The sequence below is a fragment of the Hylobates moloch genome, unplaced genomic scaffold, assembly GCF_009828535.3.
Source record: "Hylobates moloch isolate HMO894 unplaced genomic scaffold, HMol_V3 SCAFFOLD_13, whole genome shotgun sequence".
Taxonomy (NCBI): Eukaryota; Metazoa; Chordata; class Mammalia; order Primates; family Hylobatidae; genus Hylobates; species Hylobates moloch.
Genome location: NW_026652288.1, coordinates 3,225,101 through 3,241,338, shown reverse-complemented (window position 1 = coordinate 3,241,338; position 16,238 = coordinate 3,225,101). Strand labels below are relative to the sequence as shown.

At 46.6% G+C, this 16,238-nt stretch overlaps 2 protein-coding genes across 2 annotated transcripts; one reads left to right on the top strand and one right to left on the bottom strand.

The window, feature by feature from the left end:
• Nucleotides 1-6,276: 6,276 nt before the first annotated feature.
• On the top strand, nt 6,277-6,675 carry LOC116480155 (large ribosomal subunit protein eL36-like). Its single transcript, XM_032753360.2, has one exon. The coding sequence runs from the start codon at nt 6,312-6,314 to the stop codon at nt 6,627-6,629; it is 318 nt and encodes a 105-aa protein (XP_032609251.1). The 5' UTR covers nt 6,277-6,311; the 3' UTR covers nt 6,630-6,675.
• A 2,659-nt stretch (nt 6,676-9,334) lies between these two features.
• On the bottom strand, nt 9,335-15,240 carry RPS7 (ribosomal protein S7). Its single transcript, XM_032172109.2, has 7 exons — nt 15,123-15,240; nt 14,781-14,873; nt 14,577-14,648; nt 13,828-13,971; nt 12,708-12,772; nt 10,020-10,170; nt 9,335-9,449 (listed from the first exon to the last, which is right to left on the bottom strand). Exons 2-7 carry the CDS (start codon nt 14,853-14,855, stop codon nt 9,372-9,374), a joined length of 585 nt encoding a protein of 194 aa, XP_032028000.1. The 5' UTR covers nt 14,856-14,873; nt 15,123-15,240; the 3' UTR covers nt 9,335-9,371.
• Between the last annotated feature and the right edge of the window lie 998 nt (nt 15,241-16,238).

Sequence of the window (16,238 nt, the reverse complement as noted above, 5' to 3'; positions counted from 1 at the left end):
CATTAGAGAAGTGCAAACAAAACCCACAGTGAACTGTCACGACATGTCTATCGAGGTGGCTAAAACAAAATCCCAACACCAATTGCTGGCATGAGGGGAAACGGGGCAATGGGAAATGGTGCAGCCAGCTGGGTGTGGTCGCTCAGGCCTGTGATCCCAGCACTCTGGGAGGCCGAGGCGGGCGGATCACAAGGGCAAGAGATAGAGACAATCCTGGCCAACATGGTGAAGCCCCATCTCTACTAAAAATAAAAAATTAGCCAGTTGTGGTGGCGCATACCTGTAGTCCCAGCTACTCCAGAGGCTGAGGCAGGAGAATCGCTTGAGCCCAGGAGGCGGAGGTTGCAGTGAGCCGAGATCACACCACTGCACTCCAGCCTGGACGACAGAAAAAAAAAAAAAAAAAAGGTGCAGCACATGAAAATCTGGGTTCCTAAAAGTAATGTAAGCTGCACTCCAGGAATTATTCCAGAGAAGTGGAAAGCTGTGTTCACATGTACCGGGGCTGTCCAGTCTTTTGGCTTCCCTGGGCCACATTGCAAGAAGAATTGCCTTGGACCACACATAAAACACACTAACAATAGCTGAAGAGCAAAAAAAAATGCAAAAAAAACTCACGATGTTTTAAGAAAGCTTACGAATTTGTGTAGGGCCACATTCAAGTCATCCTGGGCCACATGCAGCCCCCGGGCTGCGGGTTGGACAAGCTTGCTGTACACCAAGCAGCTTTATTTGTAATGTCCGAAAACAGGAATCAGCCTGGACATCCTTCAACAGGTGAATGGTTAAACAGACTGTAGCACATGCCCGCCACGGAACGCGACTTAGTCGCAAAGAGGAACCCACCATGGACCCACGTAGCACATTGTAGGAACTAGGGACTCTACTCACTGAAAAATACCAGCCCCAAAAGGCTCCTTACTGTATGATTGTGTTTATACAACTCTCTTGAGATGGCCAAACTACAGAAACTGAGAAGAGACTCACGGCTGCCAGGGATTCAGGAGGAAGCGGGGCAGAGGGAAGGGGGTGCTGTAGGAGGACGCCGTGCGGGGTTCCTGTGGTGGCTGCAGTGAGACACATCCCTGTATCTGGCTAGGAGATTGTCCTGCAGTTTCACAAGGTGCTGCCCTTGGGGAAATTAAGTACACAGCTTCTCTGTTACAACTGCATGTGAACCTATAATTATCTCTAGATATTAATAAAAGTTTAGTTTTTAAAAAGCTGCCTGACAGCCCTTATGTTTTTGTTTATGTTTTTTTCTGGGGGCGGGGGTTGTGGGTTTGTTTTTTTTTTGAGATGGAGTCTCGCTCCATTGCCCAGGCTGGAGTGCAATGGGGCGATCTCAGCTCACTGCAAGCTCTGCCTCCCGGGTTCAAGCGATTCTCCTGCCTCAGCCTCCTGGTAGCTGGGACTACAGGCACCCGCCACCAGGCCTGGCTAATTTTTTGTATTTTAGTAGAGACGGGGTTTCACCATGTTAGCCAGGATGGTCTCGATCTTCTGACTTCCTGATCCACCCACCTCGGCCTCCCCAAGTGCTGGGAGTACAGGTGTGAGCCACAGCGCCCGGCCCAGCCCTTATGTTTCTATATTATTTGGCTGTATATTCTTTCATTGCCTGCTCCCATGAACACAAATTTCTATAGAAAGAACAGAAGATGACTCAGTATTTGCTCTATCTTGCATGGTTATTTAAACTTATTATTGGTAGCTTCAAAACAGTTTACTTCAGCTCCACAAGCCTTTATCAGTAACGTCATGAACATTTCTTGGATGGTTGTCAAGTCTGGGGAAACCTGTCAGTTTTCTTTCATATACTAGGTGTTTGATTTCAGGCATTTCAATGATTGGGTTTTGGTTTGTTTTGTGCAGAGTCATCCTGGTCTTTGAAATGACCACACTGCTGACCAATTTGTAGCTCATGACTTCCTCCTATACCATGAACCACCGAGCATATCCAGCTGAAATCCAAAACGATATAATCCCAACTCAACTCCAGTTTGCTCTCCCCACCCCTCGGGCTCAGGGACATTTGACAATGTGTGGGAAACATTTTTAGTTGTCACAACTGGGGACATGGTACTGGCTTCTAGTGGGAGAGGCCAGGGATGCTGCTAAACATCCTACAAGGCATGAGATGGTCCCACAGCACAGAGCTCTCCAGCCCTAAAAGCTAACAGTGCCGAGGTGGGGAAACCCTCAGTGGGATGCAAAGATGCCTGGGCCGCATCGGCACCACTCAGCAGGAGGCTGTGACGGAGGAACCAGACAGCAGTCTTCACTCATTGTGCTTATTTTATTTATTTATTTATTTTTGAGACAGAGTCTGGCTCTGTCACCCAGGCTAGAGTGCAGTGGCGCGATCTCAGCTCACTGCAAGCCCCGCCTCCTGGGTTTACGTCATTCTCCTGCCTCAGCCTCCCAAGTAGCTGGGACTACAGGCACCCGCCACCACGCCCGGCTAATTTTTTGTATTTTTAGTACAGACAGGGTTTCACCGTGTTAGCCAGGATGATCTCCATCTCCTGACCTCGTGATCTGCCCACCTCCGCCTCCCAGAGTGCTAGGATTACAGGCATGAGCCACCACACCTGGCCTATTGTGCTTAATATTTTATTTGTGCTAATTTTATAAAAATATATGACCACAGAACTCAATGCTAAGGCCTCTCCAGCCGGATCTTTATTGGCCTCATGGTGAATCTGCCTCTGTTGTCTGAAGTGGGGTGCGGAGCACAGTGTCCCAGGCCAGGCCCATCACATCACGTCCTTTGGGCAGCTATCCCCTCTGCCCGTGCAGGACGCAAACTGGGGTGAAGAGAACGGAACCGTGTGTAGAACCCGGTGCCAGCTAGGATCATTCATGGCCACTCACTAATGGAGGCCTCACAGCTACCCTCAGAGCAAGGAGTTATCACCCCCGTTTCAGGGTTCAAGAATGAGAGACCTTGCCCAAGATCACGGTTCACAAAGAACGTGCCAGTCGGAGTCTGGGCCCGTCGCACTAAAGCTGCACTTGTCACAGAGCAAGCCAGCAAGGCCCACAGGACCCCCCAAGACCCAACTGCCCAGCTTCTGTTTCACAGCTGACATGGGTGTTTTCCATTTGTTTTTGTGTGCCTGAAACATTAAGGGCTTTAAAAAAAAAAAAAAAGCCAATAAACTGATAATTACTCTCAGTTACATAAATAAGTGATCATTTAACTTCCTATCTCGAGTACACTATATTGGAAGCACAGTTAGACTATAAACCGTGTTCACACCTGCACTGGGAACAGAAGGGCCAGGGAGGCCTTCCCCCTCCTTTTTCCTCTCCTCCCCGCAGCTTTTTCTTGAAAGTGTTTAAGTCGTGGCTGCTGGGAACAGCCTTTTGCCTCGTGAACCCTGACCCTCTCATGGAGCGGGTCCACGCCACGGGGCCAGGAAAAGACTCTGGCACAAATCCCAAATAGTATTTACATTTCTCAGAGATAACTCAGGAATCTGGACAGCAGGAGCCGGATGAAAAGCCTGCTTGTCTCTGGATGGGAATTCTCACTGGGGTCACACAGTGTGTGCTGCCAAATCTCTGGGACATTGTCCACGAGGACATTAACGGCAGCCACCTCTCCCCGTCCTTGAGTTCCCTGAAAGAGTGGAGCCCCGCTGGCCTCCCGCCTCAGCAGTGTGGGGCTGGGCCTCCGTCTTCTCCCCGGCACTTCCCTCTGACCGTGCCAGTCCGGCAGCGCACAGCTGTCCAGGAGCACAGGCATGAGATCCAGGAGCACCAGCATGAGATCAGGAGCACAGACGTGAGATCCAGGAGCACAGCCTCCCTGCCTGGGCGCATGAGGGCGGGGCCCCACCGCTGTATCATCAGAGACTATTAGGGATTCAACTATCAGAGGTCCTCAAACTTGAGCTTGCATCAGAATCGACTGGAAAACTTCTTAAAACACATGGCTGCGCCCCACCCTAAAGCTGCCGATGTGATACGCTGCTGGTGGGACCTCAGTGTTCTTGTTTTTAAAACTTTCCAAGCGTTGGAAACCACTGCCTACCTCCCAGGGTCCTTGTAAGGATTTGAGCTAATCCTTCAAGAGTCTACCCCAGTGTCTGACCCACATGGACCGACACTCAGTGAAGACATAGGAACTGTTCTGGTGTCCCCAGACACCATCCTACTCACCCCCAACTGTCTGCCACACTAGACGCTCCTGCTCCAGCACAGGCCTTAAAACTGAAAATCAAGTTAACCCCAGGCCAGGCATGCTGGCTCATGCCTGTAATTCCAGCACTTTGGGAGGCCAAGGAGGGAGGCTCACTTGAACCCAGGAGTTCAAAATCAGCCTGGGCAACCTAGCAAGACCACCATCTTTACAAAAAAAAATTTTTTTTTTAATTAGCTGGGTGTGCGCCTGTAGGAGCAGCTACTCAGGAGGCTGAGGCAGGAGGATCGCTTGAGCTGGGGAGTTTGAGGCTGCACTGAGCCATGATCACACCTCTGCATTCCAGCCTGGGTGACAGAGCAAGACTCTTGTCTTAAAAAAATAAAATCTGTAACTGGTTTGGTTTTCAAGGACAGGAAAACACATTCATTCATCTTTACTAAGTGCCAAATACTCTGAGAACTTGTCTATATTTACTGATTCTTTAAACTTGTATTACTTAAAGTCAGTGACTTTTAGAATTAGAGGGACTGCCAGACTCAGCTAGCCCAGGCCAACCCTTTCATTTCCCAGTGGGAAACCTGAGGTGTACGAAGGAATGATGCAGCTTATCTTCAGGCCACCAAACACAGGGAGTGACTCCCCACCCAACACATCAAACTCCCCAAGAGCTTTAGGCGAAGTCTTAGCCATGTCAGGTTAAGACGTGGTCAGCGCTGCTTTCAGGGCCCCTGAGTGGAACGGTCAGGTACTATCACAAGCACACAGCGTGCCAGACATCACAGTTGGGAATAAAACTGGCAGAATGCTAAGGGAGTTCTGTCGGATAATGATTTAAAAGCTGAGTAAGGAGTGATTTGCTCTACTTTCAAGAGGAAGCTTAGGCCATTTCAGATCCAGACAATTAGCAGCACGCTGACTTTAATGGTGGCCTCGTTAAGTATTACAGAGCACGGCCCTGATTTTATCTGTATAGCATTTTGAGTAAAATGTGATTGCTAGAGGCATTCAGGCTAAACTTCATTACAGTCACTCACCCACTGTTGCCGCCATTGATTATAGTGAGAAAATCCGATGGAGTTAAAGCATTTCCAACAGCTCATCTAGCAATAACAGGAATCTTAGGAACCAGGCCCATCTCCAGTCATTGAAATGTCTCTTTCGCTAGGCTGCGGTTGCATTGTCCTGTTATAAATTTTAATAAATATCAAGTCTAATACCTGCTTTACAGGTCTAGTATCATCTCAGTGCCTGAAAACATTCAAGATGCTGTACTAGGGCCGGGTGCGGTGGCTCACGCTTGTAATCCCAACACTTTGGGAGGCCGAGGTGGGCGGATCACGAGGTCAGGAGATCGAGACCACGGTGAAACCTCATCTCTACTAAAAATACAAAAAATTAGCCGGGCATGGTGGCGGGCGCCTGTAGTCCCAGCTACTCGGAGAGGCTGAGGCAGGAGAGTGGCGTGAACCCGGGAGACGGAGCTTGCAGTGAGCCGAGATTGCGCCACTGCACTCCAGCCTGGGCGACAGAGCAAGACTCGGCCTCAAAAAAAAAAAAAAAAAAAGATGCCGTACTAAAACTGTGTGACTTTGTGTACCTTCACTGGTTCCCTTACTATGTTGTATGAATCACGGAGAAACGGCTGCATTAACTAGAAGGGAAAAGGATTTTTTAAAACCACCATTACTTCCCATAGCAAATGCATACATTCATGCCTGCAGGTTTACCGTCTAATTTTTGTTCAACACAATCATGAAAAAGTTTATATTTACCTTTCAAAAATTTTTTTTTTTTTTTTTTTTTTTTGAGACGGAGTCTTGCTGTGTCCCCCAGGCTGGAGTGCAGTGGCGCATCTCGGCTCACTGCAAGCTCCGCCTCCCGGGTTCACGCCATTCTCCTGCCTCAGCCTCCCGAGTAGCTGGGACTACAGGCGCCCGCCAACATGCCCGGCTAATTTTTTTGTATTTTTAGTAGAGACGGGGTTTCACCGTGTTAGCCAGGATGGTCTCGATCTCCTGACCTCGTGATCCGCCCGCCTCGGCCTCCCAAAGTGCTGGGATTACAGGCTTGAGCCACCGCGCCCGGCTATATTTAAGCTTTCTTGACAAAAAAAGATATACTTGCCTTCCGCCACGGCCGCCTCTGGAGAGCAGCAGCCATGGCTCTACGCTACCCTATGGCCGTGGGCCTCAACAAGGGCCACAAAGTGACCAAGAACGTGAGCAAGCCCAGGCACAGCCGCCGCCGCGGGCGTCTGACCAAACACACCAAGTTCGTGCGGGACGTGATTCGGGAGGTGTGTGGCTTTGCCCCGTACGAGCGGCGCGCCATGGAGTTACTGAAGGTCTCCAAGGTCGAACGGGCCCTCAAGTTTATCAAGAAAAGGGTGGGGACGCACCTCCGCGCCAAGAGGAAGCGGGAGGAGCTCAGCAACGTATTGGCCGCCATGGGGAAAGCTGCTGCCAAGAAAGACTGAGCCCCTCCCCCGCCCTCTCCCTGAAATAAAGAACAGCTTGACAGAAAACAAACAAAAAAAGATATACTTAAGCTTACTTGACAAAGTTTACCGATGAAAATTGTGCGTGTTTAGCACACTAGGCCCCGAATTCTTCTATTGTGCACTCCGAGTAAAATTTTTGAGCACCTCCAATGCGTAATTAATACAGAATGCACCACAGTACTAATAGGTTATGTAGGTTATGAAAACACAGAAGTTTTAAATGAGTAACAATAGTAATGATATCTAAGTCTTTTTGTTCACCAAGGTATTTTTAGTGAAAGCAATGATTGTTATACTTTGATATAACAATTTAAAATCTAGTTTTAAGTTTGGCACTTGATTTTAATAATTATCACAGCTAAAAGGTTCCTAAATGATATGTTTAGAATTTGCTTCAAAAATCTCCAGCAAAAAAAGGATAAGAATAGATTAAACAAGATTAGTAACATATCAGTACTTGCTCAAGCTGGGTGACGGGACAGAGGCCCCTACTGATTCTGTTATACTTTTGAGTATGACAGAAAACTTCCATTATGAGGGTTTGTTTTTTTTTTAAGACCCCTTACAAAGACAGATGCGAACAGAAGCCTATCTTTGGCTATGCTTCCCATCTGGCAAAGGTGAAGTTTTTGTTGAAAAATCAACCAAAATTTTCCATCTTTCTTGGTATTCTGGTCATCTTTGTTCTTGCCAAGTAATCAGAAGGGATTATTAACAAATAGATTCAAAGCCAACTGAGACTCTTCATAAGCATCTTAAATAGGTAAGAATATTTCTGAGTTTTTGTGTTATTTATACCTTACAGGTCAATGTAGCTTTCCCCTAAAAGGGAAGCCTTTCCCAACGGACATCTTAATATAAGCTCATTCCTTACACTAATTTCAAAAAACAATTGTTTTCTCACATAATGTTAAAGTTTCTTCTTTTCCTGGAGATGTGTTTTTTAATGTCTACTAGGTATGCTACTGATAGCCACTGGCATCGTAGGAAAATCAAGAAATTCAGAACTTTTCTTTTTTTTTTTGATACGGAGTCTCGGTCTTATCGCCCATGCTGGAGTGCAGTGGCGATATCTTGGCTCACTGCAGACTCCACCTCCTGGGCTCAAGCAATTCTCCTCAGCCTCCCCAGTAATTTTTGTATTTTTAGTAGAGACGGGGTTTTACCATGTTGGCCAGGCTGGTCTCGAACTCCTGACCTCAGCTGATCTGCCTGCCTCGGCCTCCCCAAGTGCTGGGATTACAGGGATGAGTGAACCACCACGCCTGGCCCATAACATTTTTTAAAAGGAAAATGCATAACATTCTAGGACAGCCTGTGTAAATCTTGTTTCCCAAACCAGTGAATCTGTGAATTCCAATACACTAAATGTTTGAGATGACAGAGATGAAGCCTCCCAAAAAGCCACTAAACACAGATCGCCAGGAAACAGGAGGATGGGGGGAGAAGGGTGCTTCATGCTGGAGAAGAGTGAGAATAGGTTTGCAGCACCCCGGACCTAAGTGAATACCTCATTCCAGAGAAACCAGGGCGACCCTGACAGGGACAGGGCAGAGACAGCAGAAGTGGGGAAGGGACCCATGGACTACTGAGGATAAAGGGCCAGCCTTGGTAACTGACTGCTTAACAGGCATCTCCCTCACTACCCACTCATCTACAAAGGCGTCAGCCAAGTATGATCAAGAGCACTTGCCAAAGCTTTGAAAACATCCTGTGTGCCTGCACCGCCACGTGAATTCGGCCTGGACAACAGCCTCAGGAGCCTGACAGTTCTACTCCTAAGAGGCCTGACCCTCATCTGCAAAATGGGAAAATACTATTGTGTTGCCTCAGAGGCTTCCTGGAATGAGTCTACCTGTGGGAATAATTTGATGTAAAACATGTTATCTGGGGGGTTGTTCACTGATTGTCTCTTCACCCTATAGAAGCAGGAAGGTTAATTTTACAAGGTCATTTTAAGGCTTATCAATACCTGAAAGCAATCTGGCACAAAGCCAAAACTGAGGAAATAATTCTCTGGTAAGACATCTGCTCCACTCTACAAAGACCTGGTCCAACTAGTCACCTGACACCACACCAGGGTCCTCACTTCAGAGCTTTCATTTCACCCAGGGCCTTCGTTTGAACTAGAAAACTAAGGAAGTGGGGAATTGGAATACCCAAGTTTACACACCACTTAGCATCTACTAAAATCTATTAATCAGACTCTGTCATTTAACTTGTGAAAGTCCGTTTAACACCTAACATGAATTTATGTATAAAAAATTCAACAAATCTGACGGAATGAGAAGTGGAGGTGTTGGTTTAATGGGTAATTTCAGTTCTACAACATGAATAAAAAAGTTCCAGAGTTCTGCTTCCCAACTTTGTAGATATTCTTAAGGCTACTGAGCTGTAAAGTTAAAAATGGGTAATACGGTAAATTTCACGTATATCACAATAAAAAAATACCTGGTATATTTTTAGTTTGAACCATGCAAAAGTGCCAATATTCGGCTATTTCTGCAGCATCATGTGATGACACTTGCACCCCTGAATACAAGCAGAACCTCACAGGCATCAAGCTTTCTGGCACAGACACCCCTCCTGGTGAAATCCTCTGGCCCACAGGACGCCACTGATAATGAAGACAGCTGCATATCCATGAGTTTGGAATTTTGAAAAACATAACTGAAACAGAGTACTGTGAATATATATTTTTTATTTAGTCATTTTTGTTTACAACTGAAACTCTGGGAATTCAAAATTAACATCCTTGCCCGTGAGTTTCTTATAGACACCAGAAAAAGTTTCAACCTACAAGAAAAGAAAGAATTCATCACAAAACTTTGAAATACACACTCAGCTTAAAACCTAATAGTTTCGTGAAATTATTTCGTGCCCTGTACGGTTTTTCTCCTCAGCAACTAAGTACTGAGAAGATAAGGCATACACACAACATGTCCGCAGCAGTCTTATGACCGGGGACAAGCTCCTCTCCAATGTTGTGGGACAGGACTGTACACCACGGCACCGGGGAAGCCATCAGGGGACCCCAGCAGTCACCCACATGGTTATGTCCTCCCAAGACACTGATGCCATCACCACCCACCCCTAACTCACCAAGAATATACAGCCTAACTAAAAGTCAGACCACAGAATGAGTCTACTTCCAAAAGGTACAGAGAATTTCAAGTGTTCAATTCTTGAAACATCTCCATTTAACACCTGACACATAATCCAAAGGAGAGCGGGCTGAAGTGCAGGTAAAAGAACTAGTCCTGAGTTTACTATAGTCATTGATATGGTGGCGCATGGAGACTGGTTACACTAAAATCCACTCTCACTGTGGCTGAACCTGTCCATGATAAAATGTTGACCCATTACCTTGTGTTCCACATTGTTCTGCTGTGCTTTGTCCAAATGAACCTTTATGAGCCGGCTGCCATCTAGTTTGACGCGGATTCTTTTGCCCACAATTTCGCTTGGGAAGACCAAGTCCTCAAGGATGGCATCGTGCACAGCTGTCAGAGTACGGCTAAAAGAATAGTTAAAAAGGTAAGTAACCTAGCAATGCCTGCCCTCCGGTGAACTCCAGAGGGCACCTCTTTAAGTCAAAATGAAAATGCAAATCCCAGGTTCCTGAAGTCAAATTAACACTCATTTTCAAATAACCTTGTTATATTTCACATACCAAACTAAAGCCTACCTAGAATAGGGTAATAGGGTAATAGCTTTTACCTACCTAGAATAGGGTAATAGCTTATTGATTTATTTCAAAAGCTCAGTCAATTTTAAATGTTACTCTGGGGTAAACTGCAAACTCACCAAGACAATGAGTGACCATCTCTAGAGAATGTGAGATTAGTGAGGACTCTTAACACATCTTTATTTTCACTTGTATCATTTCTCAACTAAATCACTACAATAACCTTTAATACTCTTGCTCATCTCCAAAACCACCCCCCTTCCAGTGTCGAGATAATCTTTCTAAAAAACTGATATGATCACATTATTTACTTATAAAAGACCTTCAGGAGCTCTCCTAGACCTCCCAGATATCATCCAAACTCCTTGTTCTCTAAGATCAAATGAGGCAATCTTCCACCCCAAGGCACTGTTCTATCACCAGCTCTAGGATAGCTGCCCCTCCCCACACATGTGGGTCTTTGATTTCCAACCCATCAGTGTCACAAAAACTGCCAGTGCAATCTTGCTCCTCTCATCTGAATATCACTATCAAGTTCAAAACCTACCTACCTGCCACCTAACAAATAAGAAGTTTCAATTAACTGCAAGCTTTTGGGGCAGCTACCACGTACCACGAGACATCAGGATTAAGTCAAGAAACGGTTCTTTGTTTCAGCATTTACGGAGCTGCCTTACATATGGTTATCTGTCTAGGTCTCACCCCACGGTAGCTAACAATAACACTACAGTCTACTCATTTGGATTTCCTATCTGGCAGCGCCCATATACACAGTTAACATCTTCCGGTGGCCCTCAATTTTACTGCCAACATCTTAATATGCCACAGCCACAAAGGGCAAAAGCCTGAAGAAAGTCCATTTCCCAAAACCCTCATCACCTTTCAGAAAGCAAATCAAGACAAATGCATTATTCATTGTGACTCATTAATTAAGCATATTCTTACAATACTAGGAAAGCACCCAAATACGGAAATTAGATTCCAACGTCATCCATAATCTTTTAAAATGGAGAGCAATGGCACCACTCAATCATCACAAACCACAGGGACTGCAGCGCTTCAGAGGAAAAGCCCTGCTATACCCAAAAACTATCCATTTCAGCATTTCACCTGAGTTAGATAAAGATAGCTCTACTGAACAGGGAAGATAAATCTGAAAGCAGGCCGCCAGACTGGAAAAGTGATAGAATCACTATGACCTACCAGCTGGGCTTAGTGTGAAGGAGGGAAGGCTTTCCATGTACAAACTAACTAGGTCCCACCAGAAACACTGTGAAGCCACTGTCTGAGAAAACTTGGGAAACAGAGGTTTGTACTGAGGGGAACTAAAGCTATGGGTTTGAGGGACAGTCCTTTTGCTGTGTAGAAAGCACAGGGACTGTTCTTATTTCCTAACTCAGGTTCTCAGAACTGAGTTTCCAAAACCCTCTTCAAGTGTCATGATTTAGGGAAAAAAAAAATCCTAAGTTCTTATGCCACTCTGCCTATAAAAGTTTTTCAAAGTACTAAGCCATAGAATTCAAGTTCTAGAAAACCTGGCACCTACCTTTCCACATACCACAGTTCGATACAATAACACATTACTAGATTCCCACACTATTTTCTAGCAGTTTTCAGAACAAGACTGAGTTAAAAAAAAAATTCTTAGCATTACTAGTATTAGTTGCAATGAGCAAGTTATCCCAGCCTTAGATCAGCTTTCTCATCCACTGAGGATAACAATACAAATTATACATGTTATAGGGTACAGGCATAACTAGAATTTTTTTTTCTTAAACTCATCCCTAGGGAAAAGTCCACAGGGATTTAATAATTCTCATTTGTAAAACAACATACTAATCAGAGACTAACAAAATACCAAAATATCTAGTTCAAGAAGACAACTACCAATATTTGAGTTTATGCGATAACCTGTAAGTCAATCAAGTTCATGAATCATTTTCCATCAGCATCTTCAACTGTAGTGATTTTAACCTGTAATGTTATCACCAAAATCCTACATTTTTTTTAACTCCAACCCACAGCAAAAATAAACATAAAAGATAAATCCAAGCCCACGTCAACTATGTCTAGCATGCTATATCACAGAATTAAAAGTAATGATTTCCTTCTCATCATTCCTAGCCTGTGCACAAATAATCGGAGGAAATCATCTCATCTTGTGACAGCACTGACCTACTAGACACACAATGGCTACATGAATACATGTATGTTTTACATCTAGAATTCTAAAACATACCATGTGCAACTATGCAGTAAACCATTTAAATGCTGCTCCCACTTGAACATCTGTTTTCATAAACTACAACTTACACAAATTGTTAATAAGGGGGCACACACACTTCTGAAACTACTAAAATACTCACCTCCTGGGACGCTTTTGCTTATTTTTTGTACGGCTTTTTCGAGTTGGCTTAGGCAGAATTCTCCTCTGTAAGGTAAAAATTAACATGCAACAAAATGAAAAAAGACCTTAAATTGACAAAAAGCTCTATCATACTGCTTTAAAAGCAAGGGTAAGTTCAAAGTTCGAGAAGGCTAAACAACTTAGACCAACAATTGACTGAGGAATCCCTTCTATGGAGTTACTTCCTGATTCTTGAATAACTCATTCCGAATCTACAGCCTCTACTAATACGACAGCGGGAAAAAATCTCCCAGATACGCCTTTCCCCATGCCTATGACCCAGAATACTACTTTTATCCTGGAACTTCATTCCCCATAGACTTCAGTTTGCACCAATCCCGATCCGAACTGTAACTGTAACAGGTTTCTTTTTTTTTTTTTTTTTTGAGACGGAGTCTCTCTCTGTCGCCCAGGCTGAAGTTCAGTGGGCTATCTCGGCTCACTGCAAGCTCCGCCTCCCTGGTTCAGGCCATTCTCCCGCCTCAGCCTCCCAAGTAGCTGGGACTACAGGCACGCGCCACCACGCCCGGCTAATTTTTGGCATTTTTTAGTAGAGACAGGGTTTCACCGTGTTAGCCAGGATGGTGTCAATCTCCTGACTTCGTGATCTGCCTGCCTCAGCCTCCCAAAGTGCTGGGATTACAGGTATGAGCCACCACACCCGGCCTGTAACAGGTTTCTTAGTTTGATCATCTCTGTAAGCAACCCACTAGACTTGTGGAAATTTAAATATGCGAAATCATTTTCGTAACTCAAAACACAGCAGTCTGTCACTTTACAGATTTGTTTCGACTCCTAAAGAGTGTACTTTGTCTTTCTTTTTAAAACTTATTTTTCTATTTTTTGTAGACAGGGTCTAACCATGTTGCCCAGGCTGGTCTCTAAAGTGATCCACCTGCCTCCACCTCCCCATGCTGGGATTACAGGCCTAAGCCACCGCGTTCCGCCTGTACTTTATCTTTCTACCCAATTGGATTCATAAAAGGATTGTTTTCATTATTCCAACTATTAATTCAGTCTAAATACAAGCAATTTTAGCAAAATTCACCAACAGAAACGTGCTGCAACAGAACAGATACCTGAGCGATAAAGACGACATGCTTCCCACTGAACTTTTTCTCCAATTCGCGTACTAGCCGGACTTGGATTTTCTGGAAAGATTTCAGTTGAGGAACGGGAACAAAGATTATGATAGCTTTCCGACCACCACCAACTTCAATTTCCTAAAGAAAAAAACAAAAATCCACTTTGTTAACTGCTTCAGAAAGTGAAAGTAAACGTTGTGGTCAAATTAGAGGATAAGACCTTATCACTAACACCGTAGCTGCATTACAAACTAATACTAGTTTTGAGTTAATGATAAATGCACCCTTCGGAGATGTTCCCATCTCTCTCCAATCTTCAGATTTCCTTATTCCAGGAAGGGAGACTGTCCAGGCCAGGGCGCCAATCACTGCCACTTCTGCACCCCCGCCTGCGGCAACTCCGGGCTAAGTGTAGAAAGTCTCATCCTGGGCTCCCCACAGCTCTTTGCTGTATCTATAACTAAGTAAGGGCAAATAAGGTCCGAAACGGGCCCAGGCCCTCCCTACTCCACGTCTCTCCACCGCCCGCACGTGGACAGCTTAAGCTGCAGGGTACCTGCAACCCCACTCCCTGCACCTGGGCGGCGTCACTCCCAAACAACACGGCCGAACCTGAGTGCAGGTTAGGCGGCCAGGCGGCAAGTCATCATCAACCGTAACCCAGGTCATCTAACCACCCTCCCAGGCACTGCGCGGGGAGACGCGCCGCAACCTCCCTCCCAGCCGAGGGAGCGCCAGCTTACCTTGGCTGCCGTAATATTCAGCTCCCTGAGCTGAGCCTTGAGGTCCGAGTTCATCTCCAGCTCCAGAAGAGCCTAAGAAGCAACGAACAGCAGGGCCGACCCTCAGCGCGCGTCCGAGCATCCCGGTCCCAGCACACCCGCGGCCGCCTTCCCTCCCGAGCGGGGCGCCTCCCCCCATCCCAGACCCCAGGGAAACCCTCTCACCTGGGAGATGCCGGACTCGAACTCGTCCGGCTTCTCGCCATTGGGCTTCACGATCTTGGCGCTCGAACTGAACATGGCCTTCTCCTGGGAGAACTAAAGGCACAGCGGTCAGCGTTACGCGGCCGGGGCTGCAGGCGCCGCCGGCTCGCCCTCCCGCCCGCACCCCCCGACCAGGCCCCGCTCGCCCCGCAGACCCGCAGAAGCCATCGGAGGGCACAGGGCGGGTAATCGGTTGTATCCCCACCAGGTGAGCAAGGCCCGCCGCTCCAGCGCCTGACTCCAAAAAGCGTCTTCCTCAACCCAAGAAGAAAAGTTCCGTCCGAGAGCAGGCCGCCAACCTACCTTGCCGAGCGCCGGCTTAGGAAGAGACCCAAATCTCGCGAGAGCACGTCAAAATCCGGCGGCCGAAGGGAAGAGGCGGAAACAGCGCGAGGAGGAGGGCGGAAACCGGAACATCGCCGAGAAGCGGTAGGAGGCTAGAGAGTCCCAGGAAGCGGCTCTGGGGACGAGTGTCTTGGTAACGCTTTTCCGCCCTAGGATGCGTACTTTGGTGCCGTTTCAGAGCGTTCCGGTACCGGCTTCCAAGGTTCCTGTCTTCAGTGCAGGTTGCAGGCGGGAACCGGCCTCTTCCCAGCCCTGGGCCTGGGCGAGAGAAGGAGGCCGAAGAAAACCAACTTCGGCAACCTCTGGAGACAGGACGTTTAAAAAAGGCTAACTAGGCTGGGCGCTGAGGCTCACGCTTGTAATCCCAGCACTTTGGGAGGCCGAGGCAGGAGGATCACTTGAGCTCAGGAACCAGCCTGGGCAACATGGCGAGACCCCATGTCTACAAAAAAAAAAAAAATTAGCCAGTCAGGGTGGCGCGCGCCTGCAGTCCCAGCTACCCCGGAGGCCGACGCGGGAGGATCGCTGGAGCCGAAAGGTCGAGGCTGCCGTGAGCCGAGGTTGCACCACTGCACTCCAGCCTGGGCGACAGCGCAAGACCCTGTCTAAAAATAAATTTTAAAAAAGTTGTGAGGCCTTCATTCTATGATAGTACTGTACTAGGTGCTAATTACTAAGTAAAACCGACTGAACTCTTCCCCTCACGGAGCTTACCGTTTAGTGGAGAAGACATTACCTAAACAGTGTGACTAAATATATAATGACATGTTGTAATAACTTACATTACAGTAAAATGAGAGGTTGGGGAGGGATTATTTATGCTTTAAGGAGTCGGGAATCCTGGAACGGAATGGCATTAGACTGAGACACGGAAGAGCCGCAGGATCTATCGCTGGGGAAGAGCATTCCAGACAGGGAGGAACTCGTGCCGAATGATCCCGCTGTGGACAGGTGATTTAATCTGAGCTTCAGTTTCCTCGTCTGTCAAATGTCATGCAAAAGTTACTTTCAGCCGTGGGCCAGGCACTGTGAAAAATGCAGAAGCCACACTAGGTGCCCTCTCTCAGGATTCCC